The sequence below is a fragment of the Peromyscus leucopus genome, chromosome 5 (genome assembly GCF_004664715.2).
Source record: "Peromyscus leucopus breed LL Stock chromosome 5, UCI_PerLeu_2.1, whole genome shotgun sequence".
NCBI classification, from domain to species: domain Eukaryota; kingdom Metazoa; phylum Chordata; class Mammalia; order Rodentia; family Cricetidae; genus Peromyscus; species Peromyscus leucopus.
The window spans coordinates 118,982,177-119,005,989 of record NC_051067.1 but is presented as its reverse complement, the minus strand read 5'-3'; the positions used below and the strand labels follow the sequence as shown (position 1 = coordinate 119,005,989).

At 41.6% G+C, this 23,813-nt stretch overlaps 1 protein-coding gene across 1 annotated transcript; it reads right to left on the bottom strand.

Annotated features, from left to right (window-relative positions):
• Nucleotides 1-1,688: 1,688 nt before the first annotated feature.
• Dynlrb2 (dynein light chain roadblock-type 2) lies at nucleotides 1,689-13,167 on the bottom strand. The gene is made up of 4 exons (XM_028875693.2): nucleotides 13,062-13,167; nucleotides 10,487-10,562; nucleotides 3,006-3,173; nucleotides 1,689-1,931 (listed from the first exon to the last, which is right to left on the bottom strand). Exons 1-4 carry the CDS (start codon nucleotides 13,062-13,064, stop codon nucleotides 1,888-1,890), a joined length of 291 nt encoding a protein of 96 aa, XP_028731526.1. The 5' UTR covers nucleotides 13,065-13,167; the 3' UTR covers nucleotides 1,689-1,887.
• Nucleotides 13,168-23,813: the final 10,646 nt, after the last annotated feature.

The window sequence follows — 23,813 nt, the reverse complement described above, 5'->3', positions numbered from 1 at the left end:
ATTTTTATTGCATGAATCTCCAAAGTAAAAAGTAGACCCTGAAAGCTTACTTACAGTATTGTTACACATATATCATTTATTTGATAGAATAAAATTCTAAAAGTGGGGGTTGGATTCACATTGCCATGGATCAGGGGCTGAGGTAGGGCACAATAGATAGCTTTGGAATCAAGACAAGTATGGAAATATTTTCTTTCTTGACTGGGTCATGTCAACTTTCTGGTTGTGCCACTGTCTTAGAGTTCTAGAAGATGTTGCCACAGGGAGAAACTGGAGAAAGGAACATTCACCATCTGTTCTTTTTTTTTCTATCTCACATGATTTTTCAGTTATCTCAAAACTAAAAGCTTAACAAAAATAGAGGGTATAAAACACATAATGCAAAACGTAACTATTTACTCAGTGTGAGTTTGAAGGTGCACAGGAACCTATTGCATTTATTACATTTTCTGAATGCTATAAGTATTTAGTAAAGGCAAAATTCTCTGGAATTATCCTCAGTCTTGTGTGTACACAACTTCACCCAAGATCTACTCTTGGTCCCCTTATCCAGTTGCGACAAAGGCAGCAACCTGAGGGATTTTATGAAGGACAACAGTGTTGTGGAATATTACTTTAACTAGGCAAAGATGTTTTACATTTGTTTATCCTGTGGAATATTACTTTAACTGTGTAAAGGTGTGTTACATCTGTTCATGCTGCATTTGTTTAACCATGTAAGGATATGTGTCTAGTTATGTAAAGATGTGTTGCATTGTTTCACCTTGCCTGCCTAAGGCACCTGATTAGTCTAATAAAGAGCTGAATGTCCAATAGCTAGGCAGAGAAAGGACAAGCAGGGCTTGTGAGCAGAGAGAATAAATAGGAGGAAGAATGAGAGGAATGAGAGAAGAAGAAAGGGGAGGCAGAGGAGAAGGAAAGGGATATATCTGGGGCAAGAAGTCAGGCAGCTGCCAGCCAGCCAGATAGCAGCAGTGGAAGTAAGATCTGAGGAAAGAAAAGCAAAAAACCCTGAGGCAAAAGGCGGATAAAGAGAAACAGGTTAATTTAAGCTAAAAGACCTAGCCAGAAATGAGCCTAAGCTAGCTGAGCATTCCAAACTAGTAAGTCTCCGTGTCCTTATTTGGGAGCTGGTTGGCAGGAGAGAAAAATACTCGCTACACAAAGGTTTTGAGCTGCAGTGATAACCTCACTTGAAAATCACTGTTTCTCCCTGTTCTTTTCAACCTGGGAGCACCCAAAGCTGTGAGCATGGGGATTCCTTGTCTTTCTGTAGTTTCTTCAGTGCTCCTCTGAAAATTTGTGGTATGCCATAGAAACAGGAAAAATGAGAGTTCTAACTTTAGACAGCAATTTCTAGACTGAAGGAATGACCTTTAGTGTGGTGTTTTGAATGAGAACACATGGTCCCTGTTGGTGGTACTGTTTCGAAACCTTTAGGATGTGGAGCCTTTTTGGAGGAAGTAGGGCACTGGAGGTGAGCTTGGGGCATTTCCAGTCTCATCTTGCTTTTGGTTCACTCTGCTTTCTGGGTGTGATTGAAAATGCTCTCTCAGCTACTCTGGCGTCCTCAGCTGCCATATACCTCTGCTGCCATTATGGATTCTCCTTTATTTATTTATTTATTTATTTATTTATTTATTTATTTATTTATTTATTTTTGTGTATGTGATTTAAAAACAGAGTCATAAATGGCAGAATTTGTTTATTATATGGCAAAAATACAAGACCACAATACAGTCAAAAGGGACTAAGGGAGACATGTAGAGCATTTTGTTGTCAAAATAGGAGAGCATGTCTATAGACTCAATTAGGGTCAATATTATGGACTAGAGGAGTGAAGGGCTTCCAGGTATCATCACGAGGATGGAGTTGGCTGCAGCAGGTCTACTCACATGGGTTCTGGATGACAATCAGAAGATATTCCTTATCTAGGGAGAAACATGAATGAAGTTAATTCATATCTAATCCATGAACATTTCAGCTAGCCTGCCTTCTTCCAAACACCACACGGACATTGGGTAGACAATGGCTGCACATCAGAATTACAATGGCACACTGGAGAAGTTGGAAGCACACAGACTTGGCACAGCATTTATAATCTCATTTGTCCATTGTCCCCAGCATGACTAATTATGATAAATATTCTACAAGTGGTATTTATGTGCAGCAGCAGATAAAACTTTATCTACTTATCTGATGAGATCACGTGCTATATGCTAGGTTTGTGGCCATAACATAATTATTCAGAAACACAGTGACCATAATTCCTTCAAGGAAGTGACTCTGTGGCCATGTCTTCTGGCAGACCAGCTGGTCACACTGACCTCACAGGGAGGCAACACACAACTAGCCTTGGATACACTTCCTACTTTATTTCTAGGATGGGTCACTTCTGCCACTATTCAGAGTCCCTGTGCCATTCTGCCCTTTCTGCCCCTGTTTTTAAATAAAAAATACATAAAGCACTCGCTCTCTTCTATGCGTGTGTGCGTGCGTGTACACACACACATACACAACACGCACACACATACACACACACACACACTTGAAAAATGAAAACTAAAAGAGAGTCCGTAATGAGAGTGGAGACATAGCAGCTGAGCGGGCCAGAGCAGCCGAGGGAGCGTTTTCAACCACACCCAGAAAGCAGGGTGAACCAAAAGCAACCTGAGACTGGAAATCCTCCAAACCCATCTCCAGTGATGTCCTAGTCCTTGTCCTAGTCCCTGTACTAGTTATTTTAATAACTAGTAAGTGAAAATGGGAAAATTCAGCTTGTTTAAAGGTCAGATTATTTGCTAATGTCATACAATGTTTGAGTTTGGCTTTTCAGAATGAAACATATTTGTTTTTGTGATCAAAGAGCTTTATGCCTTACATTACATATTGACATCTATCTATACCCTTGACAAGACTCTATATCCCTCTGTCTTTGAAACAAGGTTTTAATACACAAGTAAGGTAGAACAGCATTTTAAGTATGAAATGACATGTTCAGTTACCTGGGGCTACCATGATTTCATGTTTCTTCGATCTGATCCTGAGGAAAGTCAGGTCGTTCTGGGGGTCAATGTCCCGGACCGTGCTCTTAGCCTTCATGGTCAGCTGGTGGAGAAGACCCGCATATTGAACTGTTGTGGAATTGTCCAGGGTTGTTCGGATTGGAATGCCTGTGAGGAGATTTAATTTGGAGTTACTTTTACCCTGATTTTAAGAGAGATATGTGCACTGTAAAAACTGCTGGAAATCACTCATCCTTGTAATGGCACAAAAAATGACGGTGGATATCACTAGCTGGCATCAATTTTAGCTTATGGTTTGTTTTTATCATCTTTTTGTGTCTATATAGAGTTTTAAATAGAGTTGAGTTAAGTGGTGTTGACAAATTTGACTGTGACTTTCTCATTATTTAAGTCAGAACACACAAGCTTCCCTTGCTAATAATGTCATTGCCATTTACTGTTCATCTCTGCATGCTTTTATTGTATGGATATGTTGTAATAGGATCAATATATTGTTTGGACATTTGGTATTTTACATATTTAATAGTAAATTTGTGGTGAATATTTTTGTGCATAAATCATCTGGAAGCTGTTAATTGATCATTTTAATCCTAATCATGTATATATATATGATTTAATCCCAATTGCACATATATGTGTGTATATATATATATATATATGTATATATATATATATATGCATTATCAAGGCATCCTACTTATGAAATATGTGGTCTATAATGTGGCATTTGTCCACTTCTCTGAAACATGAGCCACAAAGGGACAGCACTGCCTAATTTCTAACTCTTCCCATAGTGTTTTGAAAACAAATTTTATGTTAGAAAAATATGGTAACAAGGAGACTGACTTTTCTGGGTGGGTGTCCCTGTTTTGTGCTTATTTTCTGTTTAAACATTATTAAATTTGGCCTCTTGTTCACTCTGTTGCTGTATTATGTGAGATTAGAACAGATTAAATCTACTGATTTAATTAAAAAATCCTAGCCAGACAAATATGCAAGTCTGAGTTAATACCATTCAAAGCCGTCAAGCCCCGGCTGGGCCACCCAGCACCCAGTGTGTATTATGCAGCAGTCACCAAGTTAGATGCTTCACACACATTGTATCTAATCGTGTTGATTATGTTGAGATTATGATTATGTTGAGAACTGTCAGACAAGAAAAAACTCTAGGGATTTCATTTTGAAGTGTGCCTTCACTTCAGGGGGACACATAGCAAGAGTCTGTCTGGAATCTTTATCAAATTCCTTAAGCATCTGAATTAAGGCCAGTCAACAAAAGTCCAAAGCAGCTCTTAGGTTTTCCTTCAGAAAACATGGCTCCAGAAACTAATACCAAAGATGAGCATTTTTCAAAGACAAAGGATTACTATCTTAGAATTTTATCAAGGCTTCACGACACTGTGGGAGACTGTCAGTTTTGACTTTGAAGCAGACTAGACTTTCTTTGCGATAACATCATCTCCAGAGCAGTAACAAAGGGCTGCCCAGCTTTCACAGCGTGACCTGTTCTGTAGAGAAAACCATTCATTTCTCTAATATTATTTCTTGTCCACTTTCTCCCCAAGGGAAGTCTGTTGTCTTTCATAGCCAAGAAGTCACAAAGCATGGATCTGCAGGCAGTGGGAAGTTAGTAGTATGCCAGGTACCCAGCTTCCAGAGAGACTTTTGGACAGACAGTTTTGTTTCATATCTTAAACACCGACAACCACTGAAGCCTGAATTGCTTAGTGTCAGGATAAGAAATAGAACCAGAATAAATTCCTCAAAGCACAGATGACAAGACCCTGAAGCAGAGGCTTGGACTGTTGAGGCTATCTGTTCGTAATCCAGGCCAGTAAACAAAAGAGGCCACCTTTCTGAAGAACACATGCACACCTAGCAGACAATCTGGAGGTCAGGGCTGGGGATTTAGCTCAGTGGCAAAGTGCTTGCCCAACAAGTGCAAAGCCCTGGGTTTGGTCTCCAATCTTCCAGACTGACCAACCAACCAACCAAATGACCAAAAAACAAACAAACAAAACAAAACAACCAGTTATTTAATGTATTTAATGAGCTCTTGCTTTGTACCAGTTAAATTAATTTATTAAAAGTATTTTTAAGCTGGTCTGGTAGTGAATGCCTTTAATCCCAGCACTCAGGAATGCAGAGGCAGGCGGATCTCTGTTTGAGGCCAGCCTGGTCTACAGAATGAGTTCCAGGACAGCTAGCGATACACAAAGAAACCATGTCTCAAAAACACACAAACACACAAACAAACAAACAAACGCATTTTTAGGCTGGGTGTGGTGGTGAATGCTTTTAACCCCAGTGCTTTAGAAACCCAGACAGGAAGATGGTTGTGAGTTTTAGGCCAGCTCTTTTATAAAAACAGGTCCAAAAGTAAGTAATTTCAGTACGTGGCATCAAGTTCACTCACTTGCTTTGGTGTGTGTGTGTGTGTGTGTGTGTGTGTGTGTGTGTGTGTTGTGGAGGTCAAAGAATAGCCATGGGTGTCAGGTGTCATGTTCAGGGATGCTGTACATCCCCTGTGGGGCTCCATTGGTCTGGAGCTTACCAGTTAGGGCATATCAGCTGGCCAACAAACTCAGCAAGCCTCCTGTCTATACCTCTCTGGCGCTGGGATTATAAACGAGAACCACCACACCCACTGGGAATCAAACTCAGGTCTTTGTGCTTTCAAGGAGAGCACTTTACTGACTGAGCCGTCTCTCCAGCCTCACTCGCCTCCTTTCTGAGAAACAATCATCGGTCCTAGTTTTTTACATATCCATCCAGGAATACACTAAAAGTGATTGAAAATCATTTTGAATTATCACTTATGTGATCGATACAATCTGTGCCTAATCCTGTCTTCTCTCCGTTCCCCTTCTTTCCTTCCTTTCCTCCCTTCCTCTCCCTTCCCTTCCCTCCCTCCCTCCCTCCCTCCCTCCCTCCCTCTCTTCTTTCTTCCTCTCCCCCCCCCTTTTTTTTTTGGTTTTTCGAGACAGGGTTTCTCTGTGTAGCTTTGCGCCTTTCCTGGAACTCACTTGGTAGCCCAGGCTGGCCTCAAACTCACAGAGATCCGCCTGCCTCTGCCTCCCGAGTGCTGGGATTAAAGGCGTGCGCCACCACCGCCCAGTTCCCCTTTTTTCTGTGGTGCTGGGGATCAGAACTCACAGCCTCATGTTTGCAAGGTAAGCTCTCAACCAGTTGGGCTGTACCCCTTGCCTCACCCTCTGTCACATTCTTCCATACTTAAGTGTATACATGTACCTGACTGTGTAAACAAAGAGGAAATACTGACGACTGCTTTGTATTCTAGTTTTTCATATAATGATAAGTGGTTCCCCACCTTTCTTCAAGAATATGTGTTTGTGTGTACAGTCTCTATTTTAATAGTGCCCTAATATTTTCATTTAATACCTTTAGGAAATTGTTTGGTAGAACATACAGGGCTAAACTGTTTAACAGGCAGTGGAATGTCTGCTTCGTAATACATGGAACTTACATGACCTCCTGACAGGCATTTAGGCTGTGCTCAGTCTGCAACTTCTAGCAACAAGGCTACATAACCTGTCATTGCACATTCATTTGTTTGGGTAGGCGACATTTCCAAAACAGAGCTCCCTGAACAAAACATATGAACATTTTAGAATTTGATATTGTTGAATTTATGGCACCACTCTAGGATATGACTGCCTGTGATCCCGAGAAGCTGGGAGTCATTATTTCAGTTTGCCACTGCAACTGTGCCTTTGTGCTTTGGTGGGCAGATTGTATTTCAGTAGCAAAGGAACCAACGGGCTGAATGACTGATAAAACCTAATGATATTCAAATGATGAATTGTTGGACGCGTCAAGAATATTTAAAGTCAAAAGCCGATAGAAACCAGGCTTATACATAAAAGACTATATGACAGCTTTGAGTACTTGGGAGGTGGATATTTACATATTGGTGTTACAATGATGGTTCTTATAAATGGGAAACTAAAATGAATAAAGAAGCCACTGTCATCTGTCATTGAAACCTAGACTACTCAGAAACAACAATGGAGTCTTCTTTTTTTGTCTTAAATAGGAAGCCTGTGTCTTGGAAACAAAGCAAAGGCTCAGTACACAACCTGTCATGTGATGCCATCTAAATGGATAAACACAGAAGACCTACTTAATTAACTACAAGGCAAGCTGACAATGATGTTAACACGTTGTCTACGAGGCTTGTCGACCACAGTCACCATCAGAGAACAAGAGGGTGGCAATAGTGTCCTGGGAACCTGCTTTTAGTACTAAATTGCCCAGGACGTCTGAAGGCTGTGAAACTGAACTGTAATAAGAGACGACTCCAGCAACATTTGAGAAGGCTATTAAGACTGTTTTGTTACACTGAGGTCATACAACTTATACCACACACCATTAGTAAACAGCCCTGACACACTCGGGTCATTGAACACCTCACCACAAAAATAAGCTGGGGAATGGGTTAATTTGATGTCAGGTAGAAATCAAGTTTCCAGAACCCTTGAAAAGTACCCTGATTCTTGACATAATATTATTCTAGTGGCAGTTAGGGAAAGCTAATGGCATTAAAAATAACATTTTTGTTGCTTTCATCAAGAAATTGAGAGGAATTTTCACTGAGAAGTACAGGAAAGCAAACCTTACTTCTAATGTCACTACTTGGGAAGAACCACTCCGACATCTGAACTTTTCCTTCCTCACTCTTTTTATGTTTGTTTTATTTTTTGTTGTTGTTATTTTTGTTTCTTTGAGATGGGGCACCATGAAGCTTAGGCTGGCCTCAAGCTAGCTGAGGATGGCCTTGAACTCCTGCTTCACTACCCCAGTTCTGGGATTCTAGGTATGTTCCACCAAGCTGTATTTATTCAATAGAACCCAAGGCTTTATGCATGCTAGGCAGGCACCCCACCACTTGAGCCACACCCCAGCTCCCCATGTTTACTTGGAGTGTATGTATGCACCTGGCTGCATAAACTATCCAAAAATGTTTCCTGTTGCTTCATTCCCTGCTTTTGTTCCTGGATCCAAATCTTTTCTCCATCACTCTTTGATGTGGTGTTCTTCAGACATCTGATGCACCTCACCAGCATTGGGTGCTTTAGATTAAGGCATTCTAAGGAAACTCATTAGAGGCATTGGCCTGGGTGCCACAGGACTGTGCCTGTATTGGGTTGAAAGGTTCTCCCAAATTTAAGTCCACCCTAAACTTCAGAAGACAGCCTTGTTTGGAAAGAGGTTCTCTGTAGAAGCAATCAGTTCAAATGAAGCCAAACTGGGTTAGAGTGGGCCTTCTTAGATATAGACTAGGGTAATGTGTCTGTAAGCCAAGCAACACCGATGAGTGCCTACCACTAGAAATGCACAAGAGGTCAGGAAGCCTCCAGCCACAGATTCCTCAGAAAGACCATGGCCCAGTGAGGCTTCAATTTCAACCTTCCAAGTAGAGACATAATACATTTTTGCTGAGTTTTTTGTGTGTGTGTGTGTGTGTGTGTGTGTGTGTGTGTGTGTGTGTACACATGGGTGTATGTGCAGGTCAGATGCTGACATTGGGAGTCTTTCTCATCAGTTTTACTTTAATTTTACTGAAATAGTGTCTCTCATAGAACTTGGAACTTAACTGGTTCATTAGGCTCCCTGGCCAGGGAGCCCTAGGGATACCCTGTCTTTTCTTCCCCAAATGCTTGTATTCCAGGAGCACAGATGTTGCACCTACCTTTTCACATGGGTGCTGGGGATCTGAACTCAGGTCCTCAGGCTTGTGCAGCCGACACCTAACCGACAGATCTCTCTCCCCAGCCCCCGTTTTTACTGTTCAAAGCCAACGAAGGTGTGTGTGGTATTTGCTGTCACAGCCGAAGGAAACTCATAAGGCCCCCCTGTGACGTCACACAGGTAGCTCCTGTAAGTTAGGGTGGGGGATTCTGTGGCAGATACTAGGAAGCAGAGTCTGTTTAACCAGGGCCACACCAAGAGTTGACCACTTCCTGGAAATACACAGCCCAGCTTTTGACTTCTTGTACAGACAATCCTAACTCCTTCTTCCTCATTCCTCAGGCTCAATGAATTTATTGTAGTGACCATCACTACATGCATTTAGCAGAATTATTATTTTTTTTTATTTTCTAAAACAAGCTAAATGTTTCCTCTGCAAATCTCAAGCAAGTAAATCAAAGTTCTCAGAAATTCTTTAATTAGAATCCTATTAACTGCTGGCAACTAAACCGGGCACTCGATGGTCCTCTCTTCTAACTGCCGCAGCCATCAGGACTTGTGTTATTTTCCATCCTTGATGACAAGGAGACAGAGTGCAGAATTTCATCAATCTCTTAGCTGGCGGTTGCACAATAACTATTTACTGGTGGATTGCACCAGAACACTGAGCTGGGTGGGGACCAGCCAAGTCTACGACCGTACCCACTGTGAATTATTACAAGCAGCTACTCTTATTTCAAAGAATTCTCTGGGAATGTTGGTACCTTTCACTCTTAACAAATGCCCGACTTAGCAGAGGGATAAGCAGGGACCTTTGAGAGGCAGAACATGGAGCAATGAGCCAGGGAACATGCTATGCAGAGTCTTTTTATAGGGGGCGGATACCTGTGTGCACACCTGTACCTGCACACATGCATATGTGGAAGTCAGAGGACAAGTTGTTGGAGTCAGTTATCTCTTTCCACCAGGTGGTTGCTGGGGATAGAACTCAGGTCTTCAGGCTTGTCTGCAAGCACACTTTGCTCACTGAGCCACTGTGTAGGCTCACTATGCAGATTCTCGATGGATGGTTCAGAGACAGTGAGTCCCAGGCGAGTACCCACATCTCATAGTTGGGAATGAATCATTCCTTCCTGCCTGTTATTTACAGGACTATTCCAGAAATGCTATGAAATGAATTCTTGTGTTGGAGGGGTCCCAGGGAGACTTGGAGGGGGCAGTGGGGGAGATGACTAAGATATATTGTATACACATATGAAAGATATCTGCATGAAATGTTCAAACAACAAATTAAAATTGTCATCAAAAAGAATAAAAATGAATTGTAAACTTTTTTTTACCTAATATGATAACAGAAAATTTTAATTTTAAATGAAGATTGATGCTCTGTACTGTAGCCTTTATAACATTAAGCCAAAATCAAACTGCCAATAACATAATTTTGCCTCCTTTCGACAAGAGAGTTTTGCTGGCCCTCCTGAAGTGATGTGAATTGCCAGAGTTTCTGAAGAAGACACCGTGTAGTATTTCTTAGGGATACATAGGCATTGTAGACAGTGTGTCTTAGATGAGTGATTGGTATACAGTAGGTATCCTATAGTTGTCTGATGACTAACTGCTAGGGCTGGGACAGGCAAAATATGTTTTTTAAGTTTGGAATCTAAGGTAAGTGTCTTCACTCTTAACATAATAAATGGGTCTCCAGTGAGCCTCTGTGTTGGGCCCAGTCAGCCTATGGCAAGAGTTACCTTCTGCGTTGACCACCATGGTTCCAATGACCCCTTTGTGGCTCTGGATTCTCTTGAGGGTTTCCTCCACCTCTGTCTGCAAGAGATTAGGGTCACCATTAGCCAGAAAGGTCTCTGTGGTGACATCAACTCTAGAGAGAGCATCTAGGAAGATACCTAGTCCCCTATTTCTTTGACTGAGGGCTAGATGCTATATGCTCAGCTATTTAAGAGGTAAGTTTGAAACTGTTAGATCTTACATAGAAACGGTGTAAGAAGCCTTCACTTGCAGAGAACTTAGACAGATTTCCAGGCTTCAGCCCCAGTGGAGACAGAGATCCTCATAAGGGCTCCCTAGAAGCTTAAGTATCTTCATTTGCTAGAGAAGTCGTGCTTGTTTTGTTTGTTTGTTTTTATATTGGCCAGAAATCTACCATAGGTCATTGATTAGTAGCTCCCATTTCTGCACTTAGGAAAATTTCTTTTGTGTGTCATAGTCCTTTAATATTTATCAATCAACACTATATCCTCCGAGTGTCCAAAAGCTGCCCTTAGTGAGACATCTTAGTTTCATCTGTCACCTCCATTGGGGATTCATTCTGGTGATTCAGTTTACAAAAGGCATTGTATGCAAGCAGCATATTGCAGGATTCTGGGGTCTCCTGACTGCAGTGGCTTGTATCTTGACTTAAGCTGACTGTTCAGCTGTGAATGACTGGGACCCCACGGCTGGGTTTTATGTTCACCTGTATGAGCTGACTGTGCATAAACCACTGTGCTCCCTGTGCTGTCCTTTTTTTTTTCAAACAGCACATTGAAAATCTTTACATTTCTTTTTAAAATATATTTTATTATTTTATGTATATGAATGTTTTCTGCATGTATGTCTGTGCACCATGTGCATGCCTGGTGCCAGTGGAGGCCAGAAGAGGGCATGAGATCACCTAGACCTAAAGTTACAGACAGTTGTGAGCTAACATAATGTGCTGGGGATTGAACCTGGGTCCTCTGAACGAGTAGTTAGTGCTCTTAACCACTGAGCCATTTCTCTAGCCTCATAAAATACAATTTTTGAGGTTGAGGTTTTTCCTTCAAGACAGGGTTTCACACTATGTAGCTTAGGTTGGTCTTGAACTTACAGCAATCTTCCTGCCTCAGGTTCCGGAGTGCTGGGATTGCAGACAGGCACTTTCAGGCCCCATTTGGCCTGACAGTCGTTTGATGAGAATGTATTCTGTTATTTTCTTTCCCAGAATCTCACAAGTGAGCATTAGGTTATTTCAGTCAGAGACCAGTTTTCTTTTGCACCCAAGGTATATGTGAGTGAGCACTTACATGTCTTCCCCATCACCAGAGCAAGTATGAATTTGAGGAAATGCCATGCTAGATTCATGGCTTTCCCCACTATGGATACTATTAACATTTAATTAGCATGTTCTTTAAATTATACCATGGCCCAAAGCTTAAAGAAATGCATCTGCAGAGGAGACTATTCATTGCTACCACAGGTTAAAAACTGGCTCCCTGTCACAAACCGAAACAACAGTAAAAAGAAGGAAGAAAGCATATTTTTATATTTCACTACCATGAAAGTCCTGAGCCAGAGGTGTTCTCTGAAAGTGAAAATGAGACACTACTAATGACAGTAATATCAAGGACCTGATAGTGCCAGGGACTTGTTTTATCCCATACACAGCCTTGGACCAAAAAAACAAACAAACAAAAACCCCTCAGAATGGAAAAAAGAAAAGGAGACGTTTTTCATGAGGTGAAACTTGGCATTTCTTGATCTCCTTCTGTCTGGTCTGGAAGATCCAAAAACCACCACAGCTCTGACCTTAGGAGAGTGTCTACAGCTCTCCAAAGCCACCAAGCGCACCTCTCTCTCCCTCCATTGCTTCTCTCCCCTCCTTGCTCCTCCCTACTGTTCCCTCTCCTCCAGGGTGCTTCTCTCCTGACTTCCAGAGGCCCCAGTGCAACCTCCCGAGAGTCCCTAAGCCCATGTCCTTCCCTCCTCTCCTCTCCCCTTCCCTTCTCTCCCTTTGCTTCCTCTCCCCTTCCTTCCTCTCCCCTTCCTTCCTCTCCCCTTCCTTCCTTCCTTCCTTCCTTCCTTCCTTCCTTCCTTCCTTCCTTCCTTCCTTCCTTCCTTCCTTCCTTCCTTCCTTCCTTCCTTCCCTCTTCCTCCTTTTTCTTCTCCTCCTCCTGATCCTCCTCCTCCCCCTCCTCTCCCTCCCCTTCTCCCCATCCTTCTTTTTCCCCCTCCTTTTTTCTCTCCTTTCCTCCCCTTCTTCCTCTCTCCATTCCTCCTCCCTCCCTCTCGATTTTCCTTTCTTCCCTCTTTGTCTCTTGCTCCCCTCCTTTCCCATTCTCTTGCTCTCCCGGTCCAGTTTTTTCTCAGCCTGGGACCTTTCTCCTCCATCTCTATTGTTCTTTGCAAACTTTCCTGGCTCCCAGATTCATCTCAGCACCTCCCCTTTCTCAAAAGCGCCCCTTCCAGCTGTCATCCCGTAAATAATGAGACCCTCCCAGGACAGCTGTGCCCATGCCCACGGTGCCTTCCCCTCAGCCCTTTCTACATGGACCCAGACAGATTTACCATCCTGCCGGTGGGACAGCTCCACTCTCAAGCCTGAGCTGCAGTTTCTGTGGTTGTCAACAACGCTTCCCCGTTGCTAGGAAACCAGGCAGGAAGTGGCTTCCAGAAAGCTGTGGGGGTGCGCCTGCGCAACCGTCAGGCTGTATCTGAACCCGGGTTTTTCTCCCTGCCTCTGGCAGGCTGCCTCCTAGTCTTGTGAAAGGTTCTAGAAGGCAGGCAGAGGGCGTTCCTTCCTGATGTAGCTCAAGGCAATGAGGTCCTGGTGGGAAGGGAACTCTTGTGTCTTGCTTGAGTCCGATGTCTCCCCCTTTTTATGTTTTCTGGAGATGTGGCGACCACTTGTCCCTGGAACCAGGCAAGTGCAGCCAGGCATTCTACTGCCCCGAGGTGAGATATATGATACCCACGTGGATGCATTATAATACCCACGTGAGATGCAGTACTATCTACGTGAGAAACCATAGTACACTATGGCTGTGATAGCATCCAGGAAGGGTGCTCATGTCAAAACCAACTGATTTCACTTATCACTGAGTATTTGGTACTGAAGTTGAGGCGATCTAGAAAGGGTTGTAGGATGGTCTAGTGTCATTTCTGTAGTTGTGACAAAACACCGTGACAAAGAACAACTAGGAGAAAAGGTTTTGTTTAGCTCACATTTCCAGGTTGCAATCATCATTGTGGAGAAATCCAGGCAGGAGCTTGAAGCAGCTAGTTAGATCCACACTCAACAGAGAAAGAAAGACAGGGAGAGGGAGGAGGAGGAGGAGGGGGAGGAGGGGGAAGAGGAGGAGGAGGAGGAGGAGAGGGGGGAGGGAGAGGGAGAGGATGCCTAAGCTTGGTTCGTTTTTCACTAGTCCTTATGCAATTCAGTTCTTAGCTTAGGGAATGGTGCCTCTATGTTTAGGCTGGGTCTTCCCACATCAATTAACATAAAATAATCCCCATAGACATTTCCACAAACCAACCTATCTAGATAATCCCTCAGGGAGACTCTCTTCCCCAGTGATGATTCTACATTGTGTCTTGTTTACAATTAAAACTAACAATCACATAGTAGAAGAGTGGATCTGAGGTGTATGTGTGTGTACATTGTCTCAAGTGATTGACCGTATTGTTTTGCAGGAATAAAATTGTGGGTCTTTGCAGCACCTCTGGTTGAATAGCATAAAGTCTCAACTCTTCGCTGTCCTGCTTCCTCGTGTTTCTTCTGATCGAGGAGATTTCCACTTGAATTTACACATAGCGATTTGTTTTTCTTATAAAACTCTGGCTATGCACCGGGTCTGTTATGTCAATCAACCCTAATGAAGGAAGGGGCTGCATAAGCATGGGGGTGAGTTCCCTCATTTCTGGAGTCAGGGTGTCAAACTTGTTCAGGAGCTGACAGCTGTGATTAGAGGCAAGCAGGATTCCAGCATGAAAGGCCCTGGCAGCAGAGCCCAACAACACAGGAAGAAATGAGAAGTGGCCAAACTGACTTCCCCCAGCAGTCAAGTTTGACTCTGTGCATAGGAAATCAATGAGGAGAATATGAGCCATTTTCTCCTCATCGACTTTTCACTCTAATTATTCCTTGGAGGTAGTTTGGTTTAATTTTTATGCCTTTTCTTTGGGGGTAGGAGTATAATGAATATCCAAGGTTGTGCTGTATAAAATGCCTTGGAGGAATCTGACATGCTCTCTGCCCCATCCTAGGTACTGGGCATCCTTCCACCCTCTCTGCTGCCTCCCATCTCTGCCCCTTTCTCTTAACTGACAGTGAGTTCTAAATAACCTTCAACTCCAGTGGAAGTGTGTTAGTGACTAAAACTTGCAAGCACTCGGAAAAACAAAAGTGCAGGCATATTTTATTCTTCCTCGTGCTTAAGTGTCAAAATGAGAGGCTTTTTTTTCTGAGCATGAGGGGCCTCTCTTGTTCTTGGCTGTCTCCCGTTTCTGGTTAGCCTGATGGGATAGGGGTAATGTCATGCCCTTGAATTTCCCCTTGGAATTTTCTCTACCATTCTATGTAGCTTTGGCACTCAGTTTGCAGTCACTGAGTTGGGCTGCACTCTCTCTATCTTCTGTTCATTTTCCTCATGAGATTTTTGCATCATTTGTCAACTTAACAGAATTTATAGTGCTCTACTGCTTGGCATCTTAAGCTTTATCCAGTTACAACCTCCTTTTCCTTGACAAGTTTTTATTTATTTATTTATTTATTTATTTATTTATTTATTTATTTATTTATTATCTATTTTATGTGTATGGGTACTTTGCCTGCATGTATGTCTGTACACTATGTATGTGCCTAGTGACCACAGAGGCCAGAAGAGGGTGACAGATCCTCTGGAACCTGAGTTACAGACAGTTGTGAACTGCCATTTGGGTGCTGGGACTTGAACCCAGGACCTCTGCAAGAGCAACCAGTCTTCTTAACCTCTGAGCCATTGATCCAGCCCTCCCCGACAATATACTCTGTGGCCTTGTGTATATAAAAGTAGGTATAGAAATCAAACATTTATTGATCAATCATAGAGAAATTTATTTGAATACAATTCTTTGGTCTACAGATAATCTTACTATTCATTGAAAGAGGAAAACAGCTTGCATGCTAACACAAGCCAATGCAAAGATACTCTGATACATGCTGAGGGTGGTAGAAAAAAAATCTTTGTTTTCTGTAATGAAACATTAGTTTCTGTATGAAAAACTTCCTGTTAAAACCATCACTGCAACTCTTAGCATTAGTCTTAAATTTGAGTGAGGTTTGTTTCAGACATTGTTGGCTTTGCACGGCGTGAGGGCATGCGCAATGTGGAGTGTACTTGATGTATGCTCAGAGCCAAAGCTGCTGTGTTCGAAATGCAACTCATCAAGAACTGCAAAACACATCATATTCATTGTGTGTTTGATTTTGAATTAATTTTTAGTCCTTGCATGTTTAGGAACATTTTACTGTTTTTTTTTTGTTGTTGTTTTTGCCAAATTTGTTAAGAGTTTTGTACTTCAGTATTTAGTTCAGAATTCCTCTCACTAGGGAGAAGGAACAGTGGCCGAAGCTTGAAGGAATTGGACATATCACATGTATAATCTGAGACAGAGAGCTATGACTGCATGAATGCATGCTAGTGCTCAGCTTGCCTGCTTTCTCCATTCTTATGGAGTCCAGAACCTTCTGCCTAGGGAATGGTGCCACCCACAGTGGGCTGATCTCACTTCAGTTAATATAGCAAAGATAGATAACCCCTGTTATACATGCTCCCAGGCAAATATAATCTAGACTAGAGAGTCTTTCACTGAGACTCTCTTCCCAGGTGACTCCAGCTTGTATCAAGTTTATATGAGAACTAACTACCACATTATGGAAGCCATGGAGACCCCTCTTTGCTTCTCTCTCCTACATGCATGCCTTCCTGCATTTATGCCTTTTGCTGTGACACAGCAAGGAAGTCCATGGCAGATGCTGGTACCTTGACATTGAACTTCCTACCATCCAGATCTCTAAGGAATGATTTATGTCTTTATAACTTAATCAGCCTGTTGAATTTTGTTACAATGTTACAAAGTTGACTCAGACAGCCATTTACTCGAAGACTCCATTTACTCCATTGCTGTCTGTGTTACACACAAAGGGTTCATACGTGTATATTTGTCTTTGAGGGCTGCTCATTATATTCAAGTTTGTGGGTATCCTTGCCCTAACTGGACGCAGTCTTGTAATGTCTTGGTATTTAATAGCAAGCCCCCCTTCATTACTTCCTTTCTAATTGTGTGGCTTTTCTTTATGTGTTTTGCATAGTATTCAAGTAGGGTTATTCATTTCTGCAAAACCACACTTGAAATTTTGACTGGAAACTAAATCTGTAGACCTCTTAGTGGCATTGGAATATGTACAAAAAGCGTTCTGATTCATGATCATTTTATGTCTTACCATCTTTAAAGTTTTAAAAAACAATGTGCAAGTTTTTGCATGAATGAATTTCACACTTAAAAAATCCTGTTTAGTCACATGAGTGTTACTTTTCCGTTACTGTAACGAACAAATGTGGCACAATCTAGTGCTGGAGAGATAGCTCAACAGTTAAGAGCACTTGCTGCTCTTGCAGAGGACCAGAGTTGGGTTCTCAGCACCCACATGGGACACACCTGCAACTCCAGCTCCAGATAATCTGATGTCCACTTTTAGCCTCTTACAGCACTACATGCATAAGGGTGCACATACCTACATACAGGGAAACACTCATACTCATAAAATAAACATAAATAAAACCTTAAAAATAAACTTGGCCCAATCAACCCTAAAGGAAGAAAGGTTCGTATGATTCATAGTGCTAAGAGGTTTCAGCCTGTGGCTGGGTAGCTTTCTTGCTTTGAATACAAAACAAGGCAAACTGTCCTGGAAAAGACCACATGGTGGAGCAGGCTTTGTGCCAGAAAGGATGCTCAGAGACTGAAGAAGAGGATGATGGTGAGGTTTATCTTTCCAGGGCATGCCTCCAGAGACCCACGCCTTCCAATTTGCCCTCACTCCCTAATGTCTCCAGCACTTCTTCTGTAATACTGTATGATTATGATTATGAATCTACCAATAGATGAATTAATTGGTGAGGTCAGAACCCCCAAGGACCCAGGAGTGTCACCTTTATCACTGCTGCACCAGAGACTAAGCCTTCAGCATATGGGATACTGGGGGGGGGGGGGTTGTCATGCTACATTCAAATCATTACAATAATATGGTAAGTATCATTGGACATTGCAAAAAGGTATTTGCTTACCAGTTGCTGACAGTGTATGTATCAACCAGTTATTAATATAGGTTATCTATCTGGAAAACACATTAGTTAAGATTGTACATTTATGTTATCTTTTATTCATATATTGTATGTATGTATGTATCTATCTATATAAAACAGCTAAACTCAATGATTAATTCTGTTTTTAAATGTCCATTTTTTATATTTGTCTAGATACATTATCAAATAACAAGTTAGACAACCACTGTATACAGTAGAGTGGGAAGGAATACTTGCTAACTTGTTTCATGGGGGTCAGAATAATTTTTGAGAAAAAAAACAACCTGAGAAGACCATTATAAGTGCAGAAAATACAAACTCCAAATTTATGCACATGGACACAAAAGTCCTAAATAAGAATTGGTAATGCTTTGTATGCAAACCATGTAGTTAAGAGGTGAGTTTATTTGAGAAACATAACTTTGTTTACTAATGTTACTTGCTCTAGTGTACTATCTTAGTAAGAAAATGGATTGTAGATCACAGCTCTCGGTAAAACAAAGTTAGCACCCTTATCCAACTCTCACTCTAACTGCGTAGACACACAACCTGTGAGTAAAATACAGAGAAGCTGCCTGAGTACTCTGGAAAGCCCTGCACAAGGTGGACAAAACCAGCAAAGGTCAAGTTTAGGATAGAAAAGTCCACTGTTGCTTCATTGTGACTTCTTCCACCTTCCGCTGCCTGGAAAAAAAAAAAACTGAGTGGATTGTTGTAGAATATTAGTTAAAGATGTGTTACATTTGCTTATGCTGTGGAATAGTTGTTTAATGCTGTGAAGATGTGTTGTATTCTTTTACGTTGCATTTGTTTAATTCTGTGAAGCTATGTTTCTTTGCCTGCCTAAAACATCCAATTAGCCTAATAAAGAGCTGAATGGCCAATAGCCAGGCAGGAGAAAGGATAGTTTTGGCTGCAGGCAGAGAGAATAAATAGGAGGAGAAATCTGGGAAGAGAGATCAAGATGGAGGAGATAAAGGAGGATCGAGAAAAGAAGGGGCCAACCACCCTGCCACAAAGCCAGACATGGAATAAGAAGGAAAGTAAAGATATACAGAAATAGAGAAAGGTAAAAGCCCAGGGGCAAAAGGTAGATGGGATAATTAAGATAAGAAAAGCTATCAATAAACAAGCAAAGCTAAGGCTTGGCATTTATAAGACAGAATCACACTTCATGTGATTTATCTGGGAGTTGGGTGGCAGGCCCCCTCAAGGAGTAAAACAACCAGTAACATTTTGGCATATCAACATGAGGCTTGAATTTTCATTGGGCCTGAGAAAGCTTGAAAAGTAAAGAAAAAATATACAACTCTTTTATAAAGTTATGCTCTATAGAAACAGCCTTTTCCAGGCTAAATAAAAACAAAAAAGTAAGTAAAAAAGCCTGCCACAGTGCAGGGCACTGGCATTCCATAGCTGGGGGGTCGAATGCAGTTCCTGGCCAAAGGAGACTCCAAGTGAGCACGCATGTATTCATTCTCTCCAGTCTTGATTGTGGTAGTGATGGGACTGGCTGTTTCAAGTTCAGCTTGACTTCTCTGCTTTCATGGACGGTAATCTGGAACCCCTTCTCCCCTAAGGTGCTTTTTGTCAGGTATTGTATCACAGAAGCATAAATGAGACTGGAACATTAGTCTCTCAATGATTATTCTCAGCAGTCTAAGTAAATGAGTGAAAAAAAAATGCCAGAGTGCATTTTAAAAAATGTTTTATTGCCGGGTGGTGGTGACACACACCTTTAATCCCAGCACTTGGAGGCAGAGCCAGTTGGATCTCTGTGAGTTCAAGGCCAGCCTGGTCTACAGAGCAAGATTCAGAACAGGCATCAAAACAACACAGAGAAACCCTGTCTCAAAAAAACAACAAAAGAAGTTTTATTATTTACCAGAAGGTGACTTTGGGCAGAGGCAATTTTAAAGCAAAAGTATGAAAACATATATCATGATGACATTAACCCAAAGAAATATAAGATGAATAGACTATAGAGCAAAGAAAATTACCAAAGAGGAACATTACATAATGATATAATGGTCAAGCAACCACCATGCCACACAGAATCTTAAAATGAAAACATACACTGGCAATAACTGAGCTGCAAAATACATGAGAGAAAAATTGGTACAGTTGAAATAGCCCATGTTCAGTGACAGTGAAGACATTTACACCCACACTGGACAATTAGCAGAGAAGCCAATCAGAAAGCTGCTAAACACAGAAAATTAAAAATCTTCAACCAACAGGCTTTAACTGACTTAAGTAGAGCAGACCAACCAACATCAGTGACTACATAACCTTTGATGTGCCCACAAAACATCTCCAAGATAGACCATATTCTGGACTATGAAACAATCTCCAGTAAACATACAAAAATGGATACCAGATGGAGTGTATTCTCTGACTACAGGGATTCAACCCAAAAGCCAATGACAATGATGGAAAAATAAGAAAATATGTAAACAATGGAAAATTACCCAATACATTGCTAAATAATCCACTGGTCAAAAAAATGTAAGCGAGATAAATTACAAACTGAAACAAAATACAATACAATATATTAAGTTTGTGAACACTCAATACAATTGACAACTCTAGGTGCCTCCTTAGAAAGCATGAACATATTAGTCTGGACTCTCAAAAATCTAGGGGAAAAAGACAAACTAAGTCTAATTTGTAATTTTAAAATTCATGTTATGGGTTACATTTGAGTCTAAAATCTAGCAGACAGACTTGAGTGTTGAGTGGTTGGTCTGGAATCAGAGGCACTACTTTGAAGGCTGTAAGACTTTTAAGGGGGTGGGGCCTGGGAGGCAGAAGTAGATGAGTGAGGGTGTCACAGTGAAGTACCCATACCTGACTTTTCACTGTTCTCTCTGTTCCCTGGTCTGCTGCCAGCTGGATAGATCTAGCAACCCATTCCCTCTACCCCAAATAGAGCCTCTCTGCCATGTCTTTCTCATCATGATGGAATGTTACCCTCTGAAACTGTGAGCCAAAATAAATGTTCCCTTCTTTATATGGTTGGGTATCTTTATCCCAGTACACAAAAGTAACTAATACATTCTCCAAAAGGAATACTTGCAGGAGATCCACTGGGAAATTCCACCAGATATTTGAGGTATAATCAATGCTATTTCCACATGATCAGAAAACAGAATGGGGCCCTTCCTATTCATTTCAAGAATTCTTCATATTAGAATTACCCCAGTACCAAATCTAAATACCAAGAAGTAGTATAAGGAAAGAGCAGGAAGACCTAAAGGGAGAGAGGGAGTAGGGCAAGGAGAGAAGTGGGGAGGAAGAAAGGAAGGAAAAGAAAAACTATGGACAGCATTTTCAGGAATACATGTGAAATCCTTAACAGAGTATTATAAAAGCCAGCAAAATATTCAAAACAAATGTACAGCATTGCAAACTAGGACTTATCCTAATGATGCAAAGATTCAGGGTAAAGAAGAAAATAAAACCACATGATCCTGTCAGTCAGTGCAACAAAAGCATTGAAAGAATTCAATACTTCTTCATGATTTAACAACAACAACAACAACAACAACAACAACAACAACAAAAACCAGGGCATAGCCTTAATCCTGGCACCCAGAAGCCAGAGGCAGGTAGATCTCTGTGAGTTTGAGGCCAGCCTGGTCTACATAGTGAGTTCTAGGCCAAACATAGGGAGATCCTAGCTCTACACCACCACCACCACCACCACCCACCACCACCACCAACTCCACCTTCACTCACAACCACCCATGGGAAAAAAAAATCCCCCAAATCCTTAGTGATTAAGGCTAAGTTATGTATTAAAAATAGTTTTTCTGTGCATTGAGAAGGAACATCTGCATAAGTTACAGATTGACACCCTTAAGGTGGGAGACAGAATGCTCCTTTCCCAAAGCTGAAAACAAAAAAAGAGGATGCCCTGTCTGCTCAATTGTTAAAAACATTAGTTTCATACAATGTTATCTGATCATATTCACCACTGCCTCCCCAGCCATTTCCAGATCCACTTCCTTCATTATCGACCCAATTTTGTGTCCTTTTTCTTTTCTTTTTAATAGTCTTGGATATGTGGTCTTCCACTGGAGCATGGTTGAATTACCAGAGGTTGAATCACCTGGAGAAAATTGACCCTTCCTTTCTCAGCAGCTAACAGTTGCCAAGGACTTCCAACATAGGAATGTGGTTGTGTGGTCAACTCCTCTCTCTGAACTGGGATTTGATCTAGCTTGAGCATCCACGGGTTTTGTGCACACTGCTGCAACCACCATGAGTTCATATGTGCATCTGTCCTGCTGTGTCCAGAGGACGTTTTCTTGTAGTCATCTACCATCTCTGGTTCTTAGACTCTTTCTGTTTCCTCTTCCACAATGATCTGTAGACGGAAGTTTCTATGGTCCTGCCAGGTCCCCGAGGTCCAGACAAATCTCTCCCACCCATGCTCTCATAGCTGCTTATAAAATAATTACTCAGAGCCTTATATTAATTACAAACGGTGTGACCTACGGCTTCAGCTTCTTGCTAGCTAGCTCTTTCATCTTAAATTAGCCCATCCCTGTTAATCGATAAGTTGCTACGTGGCTGTGATGTTACTGGTCTGCTGGCATCTTGTTGTGTCTCTCTCGACTCCACCCTTCTTCTCTCTGTATCTCTGCTTGGATTTCTCGCTTGGCTGTAATCTCTCTTGCCATTGGCCAAAACAGCTTTATTTGTTATCCAATGGGAACCACAGATATTCACAGCATACTGAAAGACATCCCACAGCAATGATCCCTGAGCCTTGGGAGATATGTATGTGAGAAAGATATACATTTCCTTTAGGGTTGAGCATTCTGAAGCCTCTAATTCTGTGCATTGTGGGCAGTTGTGGGTCTCTGTGTTAGTTATCACCCACTGCAAACAGCTCTCAGATAAGGATTGAGAGATACCATTATCTATGGTTATAACACCAAGACATTAGGAGTCATTTTAATACTATGTCTATTTAGCAGTGTAACAGTAATGGGTTCTCCTATAGGGCCTATAACCTATCTAGTCATAGGTTCTTGCCCCAATAATGGCACCAAGCATGGGTTTTGCAAATCCAATCAGGAAGTGGTTGGTCACTCCCATAACATTTGTGCCACTGCGGTACGAGTGGGCATGCCTTTCTACACCGGTCATTGTTGTAGCTAGTATAATTAATGATTACTTGATAAGATAAAAAGGTCAGTTATTGAATCTACTTTTGAAAAGGAACTACTTGTTTTAAATAGGAAAAGTAATGAAATTTTTTGTCTGAGTTTATCAAATGTTCCTGGACTGGACATTGTTAATATATATAATGGAGTTTTTTTTGTCTGAATCTGTCTAATGATAATGGACTAGACATTGTTAATGTAATTCTTGACTGTATATATTGTATATACTTATTGGATATAGTGTTTCTTGTATTAGTTTTTAGACAAATTTTAGACAAAAAGGGGAAATGTGGTGATATTGTGTTCCCCAAAATACTGTGCACCCTAATAAACTTATCTGGGATCAGAGAACAGAACAGCCACTAGATATAGAGGCCAGAAAATGGTGGCACATGCCTTTAATCCTAGCATTCAAAGCTACACTGGAACAGCCAGATGTGGTAACAAGAGCCTTTAATCCCAGGAAATGATGGCAGAAAGCAGAAAGGTATATAAGGTGTGAAAACCAGGAACTAGAGCAGGTTAAGCTTTTAGGCTTTTGAGTGGTAGTTCAGCTAAGATTCATTCTGGATGAGGACTCAGAGGCTTCCAGTCTGAGGCAACAGGATCAGCTGAGGAACTGGTGAGGTGAGGAAGCTGTGGCTTGTTCTGCTTCTCTGATCTTCCAGCATTCACCCCAATATCTGGCTCTGGGTTTGATTTTATTAAGACCATTTAAGATTCATGCTACAATTACTTTTCTTCTCTGGTAGTTTTCATAGCACTTTCCAGTTCTGTGAAAGTTAGCCAACAGGGAT

What these genes read in the sequence shown, in the direction of transcription:
- Dynlrb2 (XM_028875693.2), bottom strand. An exon ending in CATGGTGGTCAACGCAGAAG is followed by an intron (nt 3,174 to 10,486) that starts GTAACTCTTGCC and finishes ATCTCCTCACAG; the next exon opens with GCATTCCAATCCGAACAACC. An exon ending in TGAAATCATGGTAGCCCCAG is followed by an intron (nt 1,932 to 3,005) that starts GTAACTGAACAT and finishes GTTTCTCCCTAG; the next exon opens with ATAAGGAATATCTTCTGATT.